Source organism: Pholcus phalangioides, unplaced genomic scaffold (assembly GCF_987345545.1).
Source record: "Pholcus phalangioides strain wild (caught in Gottingen) unplaced genomic scaffold, Ppha-v1.0 ptg000013l_1, whole genome shotgun sequence".
Taxonomy (NCBI): Eukaryota; Metazoa; Arthropoda; class Arachnida; order Araneae; family Pholcidae; genus Pholcus; species Pholcus phalangioides.
Genome location: NW_028301606.1, coordinates 19,902,989 through 19,922,433, shown reverse-complemented (window position 1 = coordinate 19,922,433; position 19,445 = coordinate 19,902,989). Strand labels below are relative to the sequence as shown.

At 35.9% G+C, this 19,445-nt stretch overlaps 1 protein-coding gene across 3 annotated transcripts in view; it reads right to left on the bottom strand.

Annotated features, from left to right (window-relative positions):
- Positions 1 to 6,528: 6,528 nt before the first annotated feature.
- LOC149078741 (uncharacterized protein CG43867) overlaps positions 6,529 to 19,445 on the bottom strand; it is a 102,237-nt gene continuing 89,320 nt past the window's right edge. For 2 of the 3 annotated variants that reach the window (XM_089240842.1, XM_089240843.1), the window contains one exon: positions 8,144 to 8,592. In XM_089240842.1, coding sequence (XP_089096968.1) covers positions 8,290 to 8,592 — 303 coding nt within the window. In that variant the 3' untranslated portion in view covers positions 8,144 to 8,289. Of the gene's footprint in view, positions 8,593 to 19,445 lie in introns of all 3 variants that reach the window. The other variant, XM_089240841.1, reaches the window with a different exon arrangement.

Genomic DNA, 19,445 nt, shown 5'->3' with positions numbered 1-19,445 from the left:
CCAGTTTTAATTTTCTAAGCGCTTTATCAAAATGAAAACTAACATGACCTTCAAATCTACTTATGTGACTCAGACTCATTGAGGAAACCAAGATAATACAAGTCTGCGATGAAGAAGCTTTCTTAAAAATAACTAGCGTTTCTCATAGTTTTTTGGATGCTGTTTACTGGAGAAATAATTTAGAAATTCCATCACGTCTAGTTTTTTTGAGATAAAGGGAAAATTTAATGTCAATAGTAATGCGTATGCAAGCATACAAACCACATTGAAACTGCGCGTTATGAATAAATACAATAAATCATTGCCAAAGATTTGTATTGTATTGTATAAGATATTTCATTGATTTTAGGGCCTATCATCATCATCATAATGTCATAGCTAGGAAATAAATGTGAAGTATGTATTCATGAGATGATATATTACTGTCGGTGCTGATTCCAAAAACGCAATTCATTTTTTGATTATTGAATTTTTTTCAATCACGTAAGGTTTTTTCGCAAAAAGATTTCATATTTTGGAGGGAAATAACTCAAATCCAATTATTATGGAATTTTTATTTTATAAGAATCAGTTATCAAAACTAAAAAAGCTTTCACAAAGTATTTTTTTTTTATAGATCTGTGTGATTAATTTTCACACGGAATGATAAATATTAAAAAATTTAGATTTCTTTCAAATAAGACTGAATCTTTGAAAACAAATCCCTACAGCAAAATCTTGATTTTAGGAAGAAATCCAAACTCTTCTCATATTATCTCAGAAATCGCTACGTCTCTTTACAAAAAGAAAATTCCCTTAAGCTCTACCTCGTTCATCGTGATTTGAAAAGAGGAGGGGGAAATGGCAGTCACAGGATATTAAGAGCAAATGACTAGTCATTAAACTTTTGTAATTTAAATATGTTCGTAATTAACATAAATGAAATGTATTGATACTAAGCCGAAGTGAAATTTCAGGGATTTTTCGGTTTTTCTTTTTCGCCAAATGGAATTTCTTCATAAAATCTCTGGTATTAAAACCCTAAAGACAAATGGTTAAACAGAAAAGATCACAAATATAGCGATATCAACATCAAGTATAATTATTATTGCAACAGATACAGGGTGTCCACTTTTACCGTTATCTTAAAACTAATTTCAAAACCATTAGTCTGAAAGGCAACTTCCAATTACAAAAAAATAAGTGTAAACTCTTGCCACGTTTTACAAGTGAACCGTTGATTCTAGAGGCATACATTCAATTAGAAAAGAGTATGCAAATAACATGTATAAAATTCTGATAAACGATTAAAACAGCATAAACGAGGGAAAGAAGTGTTGTCCATTAGTTTACGATAGCGGTTCTCAACCTTCTTGGACTCGCGGAGCCCTTTTCAGTATATAATTTCTACGGCAGATCACCGTGGGCCTCTTTTATTTATCAAATTTACTGGTTTATTTTACTTTCCTCAAGCGATAGCAGAGCCCTTGAGACGGGCTCACGGAGCTCCAAGGGCCCCGAATGAGAACCGCTGGTTTATGCTGTTCTTTCCCCGTTTTTCGCATTGGGATATCTCAGCGAATATTGCACTTAGAAATGTAGAATTTCTTTTGCTGGCATCAGCAGAGATAGGGAATCAACTTTTTAATTGGATTTTTGGATTTTAATCGGAGATAAAATGCTCATATAAAAAGTTTATTTTTTTTTTACTTTAATAACTATACAACCCCTTGCAACATTAATGACGTATCCGAGTTCTACACGTTATTTGGACACTTCTTCTAATTGGAAGTATACCTCTCGGATCACAACGGTTCGAGAGTAAAATGCAGCAAAGGGATATTATATGCAATCACACTGTAGGCGGCCTATATATTTGGAGAAGGTGTTACACATCATCTTAACCGTTTGAGTCCCAGGGGGTATTGAAAAAACACTGTCGAAGAATCCCAAACAGCGCAACCGCGCTTTTTCTAAATGAGTACAAAAGGACCCAAGCAGCGCGACAGCGCTTTATGTTACATCGATGAATCCCAATCGGAGCAATAGCGATTCTCATCTTTTTCTCATCGCTCCGTCACATTTATTGCAGTTTCACAACACAAAAATATTGTTAATTTGTAATTCGTTATTTTATAAAATACATCTGTATTATTACATATGCGTACTGTAAATTTATAAATATTTCAAGTTTTGTTCGATAAAAATTATTGAGAAGATAACAATGAAATAAAAATTTTTATTTTTTAATGTATTATTTCATTATTATAGTATTATCCTAACTATTGCAAAATGTACTATTTACATTAAAAGGAGCTGTGTGATGTACTTGCTTCAGTAAATCTGAGCGCGCGACTTCAACAATCGGTAACGCACCGTCAGTTGTCCACAATGTTCGAAAAGTACTGGGTTTTCTCGACATAAAATCTCAAGATTCTTAGATCGCGCTGCTTGGGACTCAAACGGTTAAACACCGTCGAAGTGGGAAAAATAATTTCTTGTACGTTAGAAACTTTAAATTTTAGTCTCGGTAGTCATATCAGTAAAATTTTCTTCATGGGGAACAGAAAAAAAATCCATTTGACAAAACCTGACCGAATTATCACTAGTCGATTTCTTGTTGGTGTCAATTTTTGAGAGCTGCTGAAAAAAAATATGTGTGTTCAAGAATCTATAAAATCGTACGAAACTGAGAGGATTGAAAATAAAATTCAAGGTAAAAACGATTCAGCTTTGCTAAGCACGATTTTATCTGTATATAGATAACATTAAAAAACCAAGGCAAACTGTATATTTTAAGTTATCTGCTGTATTTGGTCATTTTGTTCAGCTTTAAACTAAACCATACATATCTGCGCTTTTTTTTTTTTTTTTTTTTTGGGTTACCATATGGCACTGTATTACGACGAAGTTATCTTTTAACATTCATTACACTGCTCAAAAAATAAAAAATAAATTACGTTCTTAAGGAAATTTTAATGGTTTTAGGGCATATTGGGGCTGCTGATTCCGAATTTGACATTGGTTTTGAGATAGATTGACTAGTTTTTGAGGTAAAATGAAAATTAAGTTTCAATATTAATAAATAAGCAGCATACAAATCAGAGACTGTGCTTTATAAATAAATACAGTAAATGATTGGTAAAGATATTTCAGTGATTTTGGAGTCTGATTCCGAATCTGGCATTGGTTTTACCAGATAAGCTCCAGTTTTTAAGAGAGAGATAAAGTAAAAATTAAATTTCAACTGTAGCACACATAAGTATCATACAAATCATATTGCTGAATCATATGCCAGATTCGGAATCGGCGACCCTAAAATTCACTATCTTTGCTAATGATTCACTGTATTTATTTATAGCACACAGTTTCAATGCCACGGTATAACCAATGAAATTTTACTTTCACTTTATCGCGCAAAAACCAGGGCTAATCTGACAAAACCAATGCCAGATTCGGAATCAGCGCCCCAAAATCACTGAAATATCTACGAGAACAAAATCAGTGTCATGAATAATGAGAAGATAGTTGAAGGATCTTTTCTCCCTCCGAAAAAAAAACTAGTGACAAGTAAATAAGTATCAACGACGTTTGGAAAAAAAACAACACATGACTTTTTAATAAATAAAAAAATTAAATCATTAATTAAAATAAGCAAAAAATAATAATCAAAATGTAATGAAGTGAAAAAAAAGAACTGACTACTCATCCTGTGATGTGTATATATAATATATATATAAAACTACTCACACGGTACACACACAAAAAAAAAAGTAAATATATTAAATATAAATGCTCGTGTTATACGCAACACCACAAAAAACTAAAGAAATTATGTATACACAAAACACAAAAAAATGAGAGCAAAATACAGAAATAGTACATATGATAATAATATATGGCATGGATTGACTCGAAATACTGCAATACTATCATAATAAATTTACTCCCTCTCGAAATTTTATGGCACGAAACTATATTCATGATATTTTGAGATCAGCGTCGCCCCCTCACTCGAAATAATCCCCTTCATAGTTATATAATGTGAACTAATTTATAATTCTAATATTTTTTAAATATTTATAATAGTGAATGATCTTGTGTTTAACCGGGTATTTTATTAGATAATTGCTCAAATCAATCTCGAACCTATGTATGCAGGGCCGGACATAGGCTGTCACACCGAGCCATAAAAGAACTAGATTAAAATTTCCTTGACTACACGACTTCACCATAGCATAAAATTTTATCAATAAGTCATATGAAAAATATGAATCCAATCGCGAGCAGTCATCAACGAGCCTCATGGGCCACAAATTTTTGAAGGGTAAGGCTAACTTTAGTTTTCTAGTGAATTTATAGTGCAAAAATTAAAAGATATGTACTTTATGAGGGTGATTCTGGGGCGTCTAGGCTAGAGCTCTGACAACTTCCCTATAGTGGAAGCTTTGCATATATAGGGTAGCTAAATCCCTAAGCCCGGCCTTACATATATGTATGTACGTAATCTTTCCCCCTCTACAATACACATTTAATCAAAAAGAGGGAGCAATGAGGTAAATAATACAAAGTGAAATAAGGTACCGGATGTCTCATTAATTCGTAAATAATTCATAAAAATTGAAGAAATTCGTATATTTTGAATGCGGTTTGAGAAAAAGTTATTCTCAGGAAGAGGTGTACGAAAGGGGGTGGGGTGGGGGGGGGGGGGTCCATGCTTCCCTCCCTCAAGCCGACTAAAGATTAGAGGGAAATATTAATAAATCAAAAAAAATTAAAATATCAAAGGAAAATACCTTTTTATGCTATTTTAACTAATTTCTGTTAATTTAAATTCTTTTCAAAAAGGGATAACTTAAAATTTCTCAAGAAGCAGCACAAGACAATTTTTGTGCTTCTTCCAAAGGTCGATCCTGCTTACGTCCTCGCAAAGAGGAGTTTTTTTTTTGGTTTTACTATACAGCAAAATAAATGGTGTACGATCAACAGCTCATTTCTGAATTTTCTTGTTACGGGCGATTACATAAGGTTTTCATTGTGATATTGATGGATAAAGTACCATTGTTGAAAATTTCCCCTCAACCCCGAATTACCGGTTGGAGCTTAACGAAGGTTTCATCAGACCTAGGCCGTAGCGGCCTCCTCCCCCCCCCCCCAAATGTGAGAAAATGACCGACAAAAAGAGAAAAAGATGGCCAAATCTATTGTTCTATCACTTCGGTTTCCCCCCAGGACGAAATTTCTGGCTACGGGCCTGCATCAGACACAGGAAAGATTGAAGAAAGGTTTAGGTGCAATCACTCATGCTAAAGATTCGAAAGCGTGTCTCATCTATTGACAAAAGTTTTAACTAAATTTTTTTCTTCTGTTCCATCCCCCCGTGAAAATAAAATTTTTGTGAATCACATTAAAATATATGTATATGCTAATTCTTTCAATTTTTATAAATTTTAAACTATTTACGAATTTATCGGACACTGTATATGCGTAAAATATTACTAAAAATAAGGGAAAAAATTATTTTTATAAAAGAAATAATGAAACACACTGAGTAATGGACCCCGTAAATAATGTTTGGTCTTAAACATGGCGTAGAAATAAATAATGAGTTATCCGATCAGAATAATATGTGTGGGTGAAATGTTAACCAAAGACATTATTAACACGTCTCGAATGTCAAACTTCAAGGGAATTAATGTGTTCGCTGAATATTTATGAGAATATATAGGGGATTTCAAATTACTCGAGAGAGAGATCTGTCGAATAAACATGATCACTCAAGACATGGGTGCACATATTTTCGTACTGGATCATTTTCACGGCTGTGTATGAACTAAATTGCTTCTTGGAAGGCCGAATATGAACGAAAAACACGGATAAAATCCCTCTGAACATATTCGTTTCAGTTGGTGCTGACGTCTTTGTGTGTGAGACAGAGCGCCCATACATATTTCCTATATACCTTTCCAAAAAACTTCCTCGTTCTTCATTTGAAACTAATGAAGTATTTTTCAATTTCAATGGGCCAAGAAAAATTCCCGAATGGACCAGAATTTGTGTTTCCACGATTTAAGGAAAGGTAATATTTCCCTTACATAATGCAGTAGACGTCTACCTACATTCAAACACTTATTCACGATGGTGACCCAAAACCAGTCGATAGGAGTCCCTTTCCTTTGAATGTAATTAAATGTTAAAAATATAAGAAAGGGAAAAACTAAGATGATTTGAGATGAGGACCTGGACTTGGGATGAGGATAGAAGGTACGCACCCTTCTCCTATCTTATTTCGTGGGCCAGAATTTGCCCTCCCACGATTAAAAAAGGCCGCATTTTGATAAGACTTGACAAATCAGAATGAAATTAAGCACCAGTCGAATTTCTTAGGATAATTTTTTTTCCTTCTTCAAAAACAGTCCAGAATATTTACTTTTACTTTTCGGGAATTTAATGTTACCAAACATGCTGACGTAAATCCCAAAATTCCGGCTGTCTTAGGCATCGATACCCAGAAATAGAAAATTGTAGACGCTAATGAAATTTTTTTTTGTCGCTGCAGATTGTCAAGCCCTAAAATACAAGGTGTCCCATAAATTCGTAAATAATAAAAATTTAAGGAATTGGTATATTTGAATACGGTTTACAAAAAGAAAACTTATTCTTACTAAAGGGGATTTTTTTAGGTACAGAAAAAAAACCAGTTCGAATTTTCGTCGATACAGGACACTGCACAAAATCAAATCACTGGAAGTACGCAAATCAGAGTCCTATAACATGCAGGATTTACGATAAACAGCTTATTTCTGAATTGTACAGTTACTGGCGTACCCAGTGAGATTTTGACATTGGTGGGTAAAGCATTATTGGTGAAGTTTTTACCGCAGCCACGAATCAACGCCTGAAGCTTTACGAATGCTTAGAACTTGAAAGACATTGAAAAAAGGTCGAAGTCCAATTACATCTTTCGTGTAGCGCCCTCTTAATCTGAATTTTTTTTGTTCCAAAAAAAAAAAAAATCTTTTCACGGGAATAACTTTTTCGCAAACCGCATTCAAATATACCAAATCTTTCAATTATTATTAATTTTTAAAATACAGTATAAACTTACAATATTTTCATGGGACACCATGTATTATATACCTGCTTTGTCGTATGAGGTACCTACTTAACTTAAAAAAATTAATTCCGGGTTAACGCTCCTAAACTGAATGGAAATCTGTGAATGTCTCTCTCCTTTCAATCGCATCCAGTCATGGACCGGGATGACGAGGCTTCGGGAACAAAACTCGCCATTTTTTTCCCCAGTACCACATTTATTTTGGATGGGTGAGTGAAAAACCCCTGACCTAGGGGCCGGGCAGCGGGTAGAGCATGCATCCAGTACCAAAATAATAACTCAAAGGGACAAACTTGGAGACAACTTGAAATGGGACTTGCGACTTTTTTTTCCTATAATTGGGGCTTTGAGACCAAATACTGTCCATTCCAAATTGTATTTTTGCTGTGACAAGTATTAGAGACCCTGGTCATTCTTGGTCAATTGACACACGCACTGAAGAAAAAAAAAATTAAAATCTCCCTGACTCTATTAAAATTCAAATGTTAGTTTTCAAAAGAAATGCCGTTGCTGCACCGGTCAATAAATCGATGCATGAATCTGAATTTCATCTGCGATTAGATATACGAGTAAATTATAAATGTACACATCAACATAAAAAAAGAAATCAGAGCACACACGTAAATATCGTTCAAAAAGAGAATATACGAAAAATACAAACACACGCACGCACACACACGAGCGACAGTCTTCTGCCCACATACGCTGTCAGCGAACTTCACCCTTAATATTCTTTCATTCCCCTTTTAATTACATCATTATTAATATTTTCTGTCTTCACAGAAGTGAGTTAAACAAGCCTCTTTTCGAACATAGGCCTCGTGTCGTAAAATGACAAGTCGAACATTCAGACAATAATAATAATCAAAGAATAGAAAAATATGGTAGAAACAACGTGATGGTCGCATAGAAGCTGTCTTTGAGCTTAGGTGTGAAGCTTCCGCAACATAAAATTCTTTGGTAAAGAGAGAGGTGGTCACCCGATCTAAAAATCGACAATCATATAAATGATAATTGCACGACAATCAGTCAAATGATTAATGGAGAAATGCAAACAAACACAAACAAAAAAGGCTTTAGAAAAAAACGTGGGGTGTTCTGATTTGCACCAGGCTTATAGTGTTTATCACGACGACATCATCAAGAGCCGTTCGTTAGAAAATAATGGGAGAAGTTGCTCCACGATATTATGCTCATGTGCAGTCGCTTCCGGCTCGTTTCTTATGAGGTCCACGCCTGGCATCGACGACGGAAGACGACTCGGTCGTGGGTAGAGTCCTGGAAGCCTCGCCATGATACGCGGGTGGTTCGGCCGAAGACGTTGCGCGAGAAGTAGTCATTACTCCACCGCATTCGGGTATTCCGGAACGGAATTTGGCCCGGATCCTCTCCAGACGGGCCATCGTGTTCGACATGTGGGACGTCGCACCGCTCATGGCCGAAGTCCTACCGAGAGCGTTCATGTAGTCAGCGATGAGCAATGTTATTTCTAGCACCTGAAAATAAAATCGGTTGAATCAGTTGAAACAACAAAACTGTAAAATGGAAATTTTGACGCATGCAAATGAAAATGAATGATTATTTTACTGTGGATTCTACTTAAGACGTTTCCGATTTTAATCGAAACGTCGAATATCCCAGGGCTTCGGGAGGGGGTCATCAGGATGAGAAACACTGGTCCACTCGATGTCTTAAGTGAAATCCACTTAAAAAACAGGGCGTCTTAATTGGAGCTTGCGTGTTCTGATCTAAGGCAGTGTTTCTCAAAATGTGCGTCGTAGCTTCAAGAGGAATCGCTAACTTTCGTCAGGGGCGTCGTGACGAGATGGAGATATTTATTTGTGTCCCTATTTTTTTGTGGTTCAAATTGGGGTATATTGTGGTTCTTTTATAAGGGAAAACATCTACTAGGTTAGTTTGGTCAGCCACAGATGAGCCATGAATCAGGCAAAGGTGCCGTGGGTAACAAAAGTTTGAGAACCACTGGTCTACAGTCTTAACTACCCTCAAGAAAGCTATGAAACTTTTGGAACGTTTTAGCGAAACGTTTTAGGAAAAGGGGGGAAAAAAACAGTCCCTATATCTTCACCACTGGAGGACGTTTTCTACGGAAAGTGTAGCAACACATTAATTTTTTTGCAAAAATATGACCAAACCGGGCAAGCTTCATGTGATTATATCTAACCATCTCCAACATAAATATTTTTATTGACATTTCTTCACTAGAGTATACGATGTCTATTTCCCAAAAATTATGCTTTGCTAATATAAAACTCTTTCACAAATACTGATTCCTCACCGAAAGCTATGCGGAGATTTTCGGTCCTTATAAAAAAAAGGTTAAAAAAATTTTCCTCATTTTTTCATTAAGATGGTCCTAAAGTTTTATAATTTTCTGATGGGTAGTTAAGGATGTAGACAGCTCAGAGAAATCAACTTTTGATAATAGACATCCTGTATGGGTGTACGTCGATTGCTATCACGCTGAATCATTTCTCAGACAAAAATGAGTCGATTGCTCTCACCTCAATTTCAGAAGCCCAGGTCGTTTGTCCTCACCCCTTGATTTCTTATCATGGCAGGGAAACCCTTCATCTAAATTATTACTAGACGGATTAATTCTTACTCGGACAGCACAAGCGAAACGTCGTTCATACCTCTTTTTTTCCTATTATAATATGCGACTGTCGATAAAGATATAAGGTGACGCGAACAAGTTTCATCCGAGATATTATTTAGTTTTTTCGCGGAGTTCTACGTATGCCACAGAAAATAATGCGGATTTATTAATCCACATTTCTGTGGATATGGAGTTCGTTTCCAGTAAGAAAGGGGAAAAAATTAGATATGCTCTATTTTAATTATAAACTTATAAAATATCGCAAAACGAACGAAGGTATTAATTGGAGATGTGCAAATAGAAAGCGCAATTTGATGAAAATCATACAATAAATTTCAATCCCGAATTAGTTCATAACCACGAGCCGGAAAATAATCTCAGGAGACAAATATAGTACAATGACGCTGAAAAAGAAAGCGGTGGGGAGTCTTGGAAGATAATCCAATTCAAGGTTTATGAAAACACAAGAAACATTGTATTAACGATTTCTTTATAAGTGGGTGCGATCCATCAAAATAATGAAGCTTTCTGTAAATTATTGTAGAAATTGATTTCTCGGATGAAAAAAAAAAAGTAATATAAGTCAAAAAAAAAAAAAAATGGCCAAAACTTACACGTGTGAAATTAAAAAAAATAATATCTAAAGTTACAGATAGGTGACGCTAAAAACGAAACCAATTTTTTTTCCTTGGCACACGCAATTGACGAAACCTAAACTGAAACGAAACGAAACAAAATTTGTCCCCAGAACAAAATTAAAATATATATTAATCAAATATATTAACCGATATTTAACTGCATCAAATTTCTCTATGATTGAGCCAAACTGTGATAAATTTCACCAAAATAATAACTTACAACATGAATTTATCTGTAACAGAAAATACAAACATATTCCCATAAATACAAATACACAAATAAATACAAATACAGCACCACAACAGGCAAAATGCCCAACGAGGTGGCTGAGAAAAAGATGCCCATAAAAATATGGATGTCATATATTTCCGAAAAAAAATATAGCAACCCAATTAAAAATGCAATTAACAAATTAACATTTAAATATAGAATATGCCTCCCTCATATTTTGCATCAATTCAGAAATTAGTATTTCATGTTAGCAGTAGATTGACGCTAGTAAAAACAATTTTATTCCGCACGCATATGAAGAAATTTTTAATCGCTCTTATGATTTTTCTAAACCAAATTAAAAATAATTTCATATATGATTGCTGATTACTTAAATGACGTTTGAGAAATTATAGGTTTCTCCCCCCACATCCTCCGGTCCCATCACTCACAATGACGAAAATCAGCCTCAGGGCAATCGACCTGTTGCGGGAACACGTTGAATATTCAAACCCTTCCATTTGGAGGGTGATCTGCCAAGTCCCCGTATAGTTTCAGAGATTCATTCAACATCAAATTCTGTAATTGAAGTATCCCCTATTCAAAGCTATCCTAGTAGGCAAAATAGTACACTCACCTCTAATCATGGAGAAACGATTTTTGCCAAAATGAAGGCAAAAAGACTTATAGAGGACCAATACGAAGCTGCGTATGCAAATTTACCTATCTTATATATAAATGTGAAAGTATGTATGTTCTTTATACAAATCTACAGTTTTAGACCGATCGTCGCCAGATTTTGCATATATACCAAACAGGTCCGGGATTGAACCGTAGGCTACTAAATGCCCGAAATGGGCGAAAAACTGTCGGGCAACAATAGTTTTGGGGCCTCAACAATTACTTTCGGAACGTTTACTTTGGTTACCGTGGTTTCCAACAGTGCGTTTCAGACGTGAATATATGCCTTTACAATGGTTTGTCACACCTTTAATTCTGTTATTATAACAGTTTATTCCTTTATAACGGTTTCACTTTTCCAATCCTCCCATTAATTGCAGAAAACCCGGGAAGCGCCAAGTATTTCTGCTAGCCTATATACAGGGTGTCCTGTAAGTGATAATGCGACCTTTATCTCATCAACCGCCCATCGTATAGGTATAGTTTCAATTTAAAAAATGCGTAAAAGGCGTTTGAATAATATTCGCTGCACAAGTTGGACGTATGACGTCGCTAACAACAGAGAACAACAACTACGCTGACAAAACTGGGAATAAAAATGTTCAACGCCAACTGATGAACTCAATGCTTGCCTCAAATCATCAACATTCTGGCACGAAGTTAAAAAATTATCATTATCCACCAACATGCAAGTTCAACTGCAAAATGACTCGGCACTGCTATCATTTTCACATCAGTTGACCAACCAGTAGACCCAAGCACTGGACCGATTACATTCCCAAATGGATTTTGCCAGTTGTTAAACTCAGTTCAAGAACTTGCAGACAAAGTTTTCCCAAACATTCAACAAAATCACCCAAACCATGAGTGGCTTTCTGAGAGCAATTCTGGCACCGAAAAATGACAGTGTAAACAAGATCAACGAAAAAATCCTAAAAATTATTCCAGGAGACTCCACATCTTACAAATCGGTTGACACTGTCACAGACACGGCACAGACATTTAGTTCTCTATCCTGCGGGATTTCTGAACTCCTTTGCATATTCCGGGTGTGCCACCACACAATTTGACCCTCAAAGTCAGAGCACCTATAATGCTTTTAAGAAATTTGGACACACCGAGACTCTGCAATGGCACCATACTCTGCGTGAAGAAATTGCACAATTACATCATTGAAGCAACGATTCTAATTGGATGTGCCAAAGGAGAAGACATCTTTATTCCACGTATCACAATTATCACTGAAGAAATGCCATTCACTTTCAAGCGATTACAGTTCCCGATTCGTTTAGCTTTTGCCATGGCAATCAACAAAGCGCAAGGCCAGTCGTTACCAGTGGCAGTTATCAACCTACTTGAGCCCTGTTTTTCACACGGACACCTTTTCGTCACCTGTTCACGTGTTGGTAATAGCAAAAATTTGTACATCTACACACCAGATGGAAAAAGAAAAAAATATTGTGTATCCACAAGCGATTGCCTGAAGATTTTAATTAAAATATTTAAAAATAAAAGTAATTTTCTCTTACTTCATGCAGAAATTTTTTTGATTAAGAAATAATTATTAAGCTATACATATATAAATTTTTTATGAGGTGGGCAACGTCGCCGGGTATCAGCTAGTACAATATAAATTGCACATATGAAATTGATTTTCTGTCTGTGTGTGTATGCTTTCTATACAGTTCTACAATTTTTGATCGTTTGTCGCCAAATTTTGTATATATATACCAAACAGGACCCGACATGAACGATAAGCTACTTTAAAAGTTCATCAGAACTAACCAAATGCCCAAAATAGGCAAGCTAGCAAGCAAAAAAAAAAAAAAAAACTATCGGGCAATAACGGTCTGTGGGCCTCAACAATGACTTTCGGATTGTTTACTTCGGTTACCGTGGTTCCCAGACAATGCATTTCTTATTGGTTTATTACTTTTACAATGTTTTATCACTTTCTTAACTCATTTTTGACTGACGTTACATTTGCGCAATGCTTTGTTTTCTCATTTTTCATGCAAATTTTTGTATGAAATTACATTTTTGGAAATTAAAAGGTATAATGAGACTGCCATGGTATTTTTAAAAATTTGTTTACAAATTTAATTTTTTATGACAATAAAAATGAAAAATTTTGAAATTTTATCCTGATTTTCGATCTCGCAAATGTTTTTCCATGACCTTGAACAGAATTTTTTTTTATAAAAATAAGAAAAAAAAAAGTTTTTCTCAAAATTATTTTGTCACGTGACACGAGATTTCCCAGAATCATAATCAGTAACTGTTTTAATTTAATGAAGTTAATTAATTTATATTAATTAAAAATTTATATTAATTAAAAATTTAATTAATAGAAACTTTGCATTATTTACAAAGAAAAATATGCTAAATTGATAGCATAAAAGTCATCAAATATGTTATTTCAGTAACCAGTTATCATACATTAAAAGTAGTGCAATTTGGTCATGAATTGGGAGAGCTGTCAAAAATGGGTTAATACTTCAGTATATGAAGAAAATCCAGGATCACCCTTTATTCTATAGCTAGGTGCTTATAAAATTCTTTCGATAACGCGTTGAAATTTTGTGACAAAAATTCATTATAAAATGATAGAATCGACGAGAAGAAAGTAAAGACGTTGAATTATCTTTAAAAGAAAAAAAAAATTAAATCACCGAAATTAAGAATTCACGTGCAATCAAATGCGGAAAAAAATATATATATTTCCACTTTCTTCATTACCCGGTTTTAGGAGAGAACTTATTGTATTAACACAGACTCGCTTAACCACTTTTTTGTCTATTAGGAAGAGCACTGATGGGTATAAATACGCGTCGGGGGGATCAATTGGAAACGAAAGTCTTTTCCACATTCCAAAAATGGTGAGAGGAAACCGGTGTGTGTTCCATTTAAACACTGGTACATGGGCAAGAGGATTTCAACGAGGAAATTGAGAGTTCTCGCGGCGCTCAACCCTCCACGCAATCTAATGTTCTATTCAGCTCTCTACCCCCTCTTTTCAATCTCATTTGCAGGGCAAAGGGGGTTGAGGTATGGTGAAGAGGCACGTCGTCTTCTACTACTGCTGCTGCTCCTCTGTGCAATCCACAGTTCATGGCTAAAGGCACAACAACTGCCATATAATATATAAGAGTGAGAAAGAGATTTCCTTCCCAACCTTCCTCTTTTGCTATTTTGCCCAAGTAGACTCTCTCTCTCTCTCTCCTTCTTGCCATATTTTCCCTCTTTGTCGAGCACAGAAGGCAGCCCTCCTCCTGGTTAAGCGCGATTCATCCGGCTTATCAATTTCCATCCTCTTCCCTCCTCCATTCCGCGAATAGATTTCCCCATGTATGTATATATATAGATATGGGATGGATGGATGCTGGATGGAAGAGAGAATTTGCTGCTATAGGTGCCACGGGGGGAGAAAGACAAAGTGTGTGTGTGTATATGGAGAACCCCGTACGACAGAGAGAAATCCACTTCGTTGGATGCGGTTGCACGACGTAATGATCAGAAAGAGGAGGATGAGGGGAATGAAGGAGGTGGCATTTCCTCTCACGTGAAGTGGATTTGTGGACAATGATCAAGGAAATCAGGAGCCACTCGATTCGCACAAGTGGATTCCACACGTGACTGCCGTGAATACCGCGAATCAATCAATCACATTTCTTTGTATCTTTCGCAGGAACCCAGAGCAACACCCTTCCAGAAATCCAAACAACGGGATAAGTCTGAATATCACATGTGTAATATAGTATCAATATGTCAATGCAAACTCTTGGAACTGAAGTCTTCGCTGCGAAGGTTGTCGAAAAAGAAATAAAAAAATAACAGTATAATCCAGGACCTCACAAATCAAACAAATTAAGCACCAGCCATGGTTTTCAGGAACAAAGCATCCCCTTTCCTCCAAACTTTTTAAGGTCACAGCGATCGTTTTTTTTCCCTGTTAGTAGATATACTGACATAAATTAACCCTTTAAGTGGTTTCTAAATTTTCCTAATCAATATTATAGCTGTCACAGGAAATCTATAAACCCTCACAAACTGTCACAGCCCTCTTTTAAAAGAATATATATATTTTTCAATTTTTTGTGCAGCTCACAGTGCTTTCATCTTACTCCGAAAACAATAATTAAAAAAAACCGAGGAAGAGAAATGCTTGGCTTTCCTAATATTTATACTACACGTATATTCCTTTTCTACCCCGAAGGAAAAGAAAAAAAAACAAACACCATCTCTCTCCTTCTGTTATCAATCTTTGATCAAAAGCTGACTCCACCTATTGGCAGTTGATCTGACAGGTTGAGGAGGGGGAAGGAAAACGTATTTTAATGGAAAAAGAAAAACCATACCGCATTATCTGGGCTCATCATTGCTGAAATAAGAGCATTTTAAGGAGGGGAGAAATCTTGAAATTGCTTAAATAAAAGGCAGGGAGCAGGGCGAGGTATCTCGTCAATGCCGCTGCAAGGGTTAAGGAAACTTTGCGTGATGTCAGGTTCTAACTTAATCACACGTGGAAAATTTTAGGCCAATTTCATTTTTTTTTACTCGCCACGGCGACCCGGTTTGACGATTTGTCACACACACACAAGCCAGGACATAATCTATAAAGTCACCTGGCAGTAGAGTGGTTAGGGAGCGATCATTTCACTGTTCAGTCCTGGGTTCGAATCCCGTTTCGGGAATGGGGATGTGGACTCTAATAGACTAACTTTTAACAAATTTCCTGGACGGATTACGCTGATCCCTTGGGAATACGTTACCACGTTAAAAAAGAAAATAAAAATATAGGAAAATAGATAGGAAATAGGATAGAATACGGTTTGAATTTTGCTAAATGGGTGCAAGGAGTCAAAAGTACGCTGTGGATCACCATTGTGCCGAAACGCGACCAATTTAGTGAGTAGATAATAAAAAAAAATCGATGGTCGAATCATTAAGTTGACGCATATTGTGTGATCATGCATCCCGTTTTGCACCTCTCCAACGATTGTTTTTTCTGCGCGTAATTTCGATTTAATGGTAACACTGACAGATAACTTGACTATTGAATGGTAATTCGCAATGTTTTGTTCAATGTCACGTTGAGCCTTTTTATCATGCAGGGCGGTCCAGAAGTCCTGACCTGTTTTGAAAAAATAAAATACTCGAAAAAAGCTGTTAGAAATTGAGACAAATGAATTATGACCCCTAGGTTGTCTCTATTATTAAGTTTTTTCTTTTGATATTCTTTTCACAAGTGTATGTGAAAACCATATTCTAGACCCACCCCCTGCATTTTGATCAGACATATTGCTACAATTAATACAAAAGACAGCAAAATACTGATTGGAATTCACAATTTCAGGAATTAGTCTTAAAAGCGGTAATTAATATTTTCCTGATCAGGATTATAACTGAAACATTTGAAATTGCAGTCCTTCCCGAAGTGTACCACGTACTTTGAGAAGAATTTTTTCCGATAATCAGCAGATAACCTGCTTCCCTCCTCCCCCCCCCCCAGCAACATCGCTTTTATTTCCCTGACTATGATACAAAAACACTTGTCACGTGTTGTGGCTTTCTAGCAAGATAAATATTTTTGTATCATTTATATACTGAGCGTATTTTCTCTATTTTTGCTTATCTAACGTTGAACAAGAGTTGACTTCACCCACTGCAGTTGATTAGTTGGGGGGGGGGGGTGGAAAACATATTTTATTGTAAAAGCAGCTTTTTTCCTTTTTTTAGAAAAAAATATCTCGATTGGCAGAAAGAAAGCGGATCAAGTTTGACGAGATATCTCGGGATTGCCGCTTGAATGGTTTAATAATATAAGAGCAAACGCTATTTTGTGATTTTTATTCCAATCGTCAAAATGCAGACTTTAAACGATTTATAACCATAAAAAAAATTATTCGTCGTTAATCTATTGCCGAAACACCATTATAAAGACATCAACGCCGTCCCTACGAGGAAAAACAAGAATAAAATAATATGCATTTCCCGGAATAAAGATATCGACCATATTTCCCGGCAAAAGCCCCTTCACTGCAATCCGCTTTCCAACTAAAGACCCAACACGAACCGATCATTTAAAATTGTCTAACTACTCGTATTTAACGATCCTAAATCGACATTTCTGACACGTTATCCGCATTTCTCCATTGGATATCAATGCGGATAATTTTTTTTTCATTTAAAATTCTCTATCCTCTCCTAACTTATCTTTTCACATAAATTGAAAATCGGAAAAGGGGAATAACGTTAGTAAATAAATTTTATTTATTTCGATATAATGGGATAAGATGCATTATTACTTATCATTCATTCCCGTAGAGCACATAATACAAATTGACGTACGTAGTATGGTGCAGTAGAGGTTTGGATCTATTTTCTTTTCCTGTCCAATACATCCATAAAGAGGGAAACAATGCAGAGATAGTCAATGAACGAATGAGTGAGTGAATGGGCGAGTAAGTGGATGAGTGAGTGAATGGGCGAGTAAGTGGATGAGCGAGCAGGTGAGCAAATGATCTAGTAAATGATCAGGTGAGTGAATCACTCACCCGTTTATTCGCTAGCTCAGTGTTTCTCAAACTTTCAGGACCAGCAAAATGTCTGAAACAAACAGACGAACCACTTGTGTCCGGTATTATTACGGGTCATACCTGTAATTTACGTTGTTTCGATATTTATATTATATTTATATATTTGTCCCATTTTTCCAACGATGCTTATTTGAATTTGTGATATATTATATAGTGAATACACAGCGTTTTCATAATATAAATTATACAGGGTGTTTCAAAAGAATCATCCGATTAAAAAAAATTCATAACTATTCAGCTTTTAATCCTGAATTAATAATGAATAATGTATAGATAGAAAGAGGGAAATATCGAGTTTTACGTAGTTGCCGACAGGTAGCGCTAAAGCTCTTTCTTCGGCCGCCACTTGAGTGTTTGTCAATATCTGTCTTGTGATCCGTCAGTGTTTATCAAGAGTGGCTTTTCCCACAGTTAGAAACCGATTCGGATGACTTCATTTTCCAGCAGGACGGGACACCACCACACTACTCTACTTCACCAAACACCAACTCTGACCATATCGCTATAGTGCAATTTACTGCCATTAGTGAGATGGGTTGGAAGTGAAGGCGCTGTCTATCGGTGATCGCCTCGAGTTCGTTAGGGAAAATATCTTAGCAATATCCTCAATTGGGTTCGAACCCGGGACCCTGACAACAACCTTCACGATGGTAGACGAGCATCTTACCATCATGCCACTCGGGCACGACACCACCACACTGGAACTTGGACGTTCGAGAATTTTTTGAACAATCGCATTACTAAACGATGGATCGGCCGTACGGGACCTGTTAAGCATCACTAGACGCCAAGATCGTTGGACCTCACAGTGTGCGATTTCTTCTTGTGGGGGGTTTATAAAAGACTGCGTTTATGTGCCTCCCCTTCCGACTACATTAGCCGAACTGAAGATACGCATAACAGCAGCAGTGGATGCAAACATGCTCGCAAAAGTTTGGGACGAATTTGACCATCGTATTGACATATTCCGTGCATCTCAAGATGGACGTATTGGGCACCTTTAATTTGGTTTGTGAAAAACTTTATAATTATCCATATATAAAACTAATCTCAAGTGTCTATGTTCAATATTTTTCGTAATATACGCATTTCAAATCGGGTGATTCTTTTTGAAACACCCTGTATTATGGTAATTATCGCAAAAATGATAAATATTCATCTCGCATATTTGTCCGGTTTAATGTTTTGCCCACAATTTTTTCGGAATTATAATTTCGATTGGTGATTATGCCAACTTGTTTTTGATGACAATTGGCGATGTCTCATATTTTACGGATAACTATTTAAGATCCCAGTTAACCGAATTTTTCTCAATGAAATATGATTTCAGTATTTTTTTCGTGAGAGAGAGAGAGAATTTTTGTTTACATTTTGAGATCCGTAGACTCGTTTTTGAGATTTCCACAACATTCAGCAATTGTAGTAGTAATTATAAAATTGTATTTAAAGCAAGCAATAAATTGCAATTTTTGACAAAATTCAGTGATATCCCGTACTTAAGATCGCAATTTGCTGCATTATCTTCGATGATGTATGGTGGACCAGAGTATGAAGGTATAATTTTATTTTAACCCAATATGGATGTTATTAATATCAATTA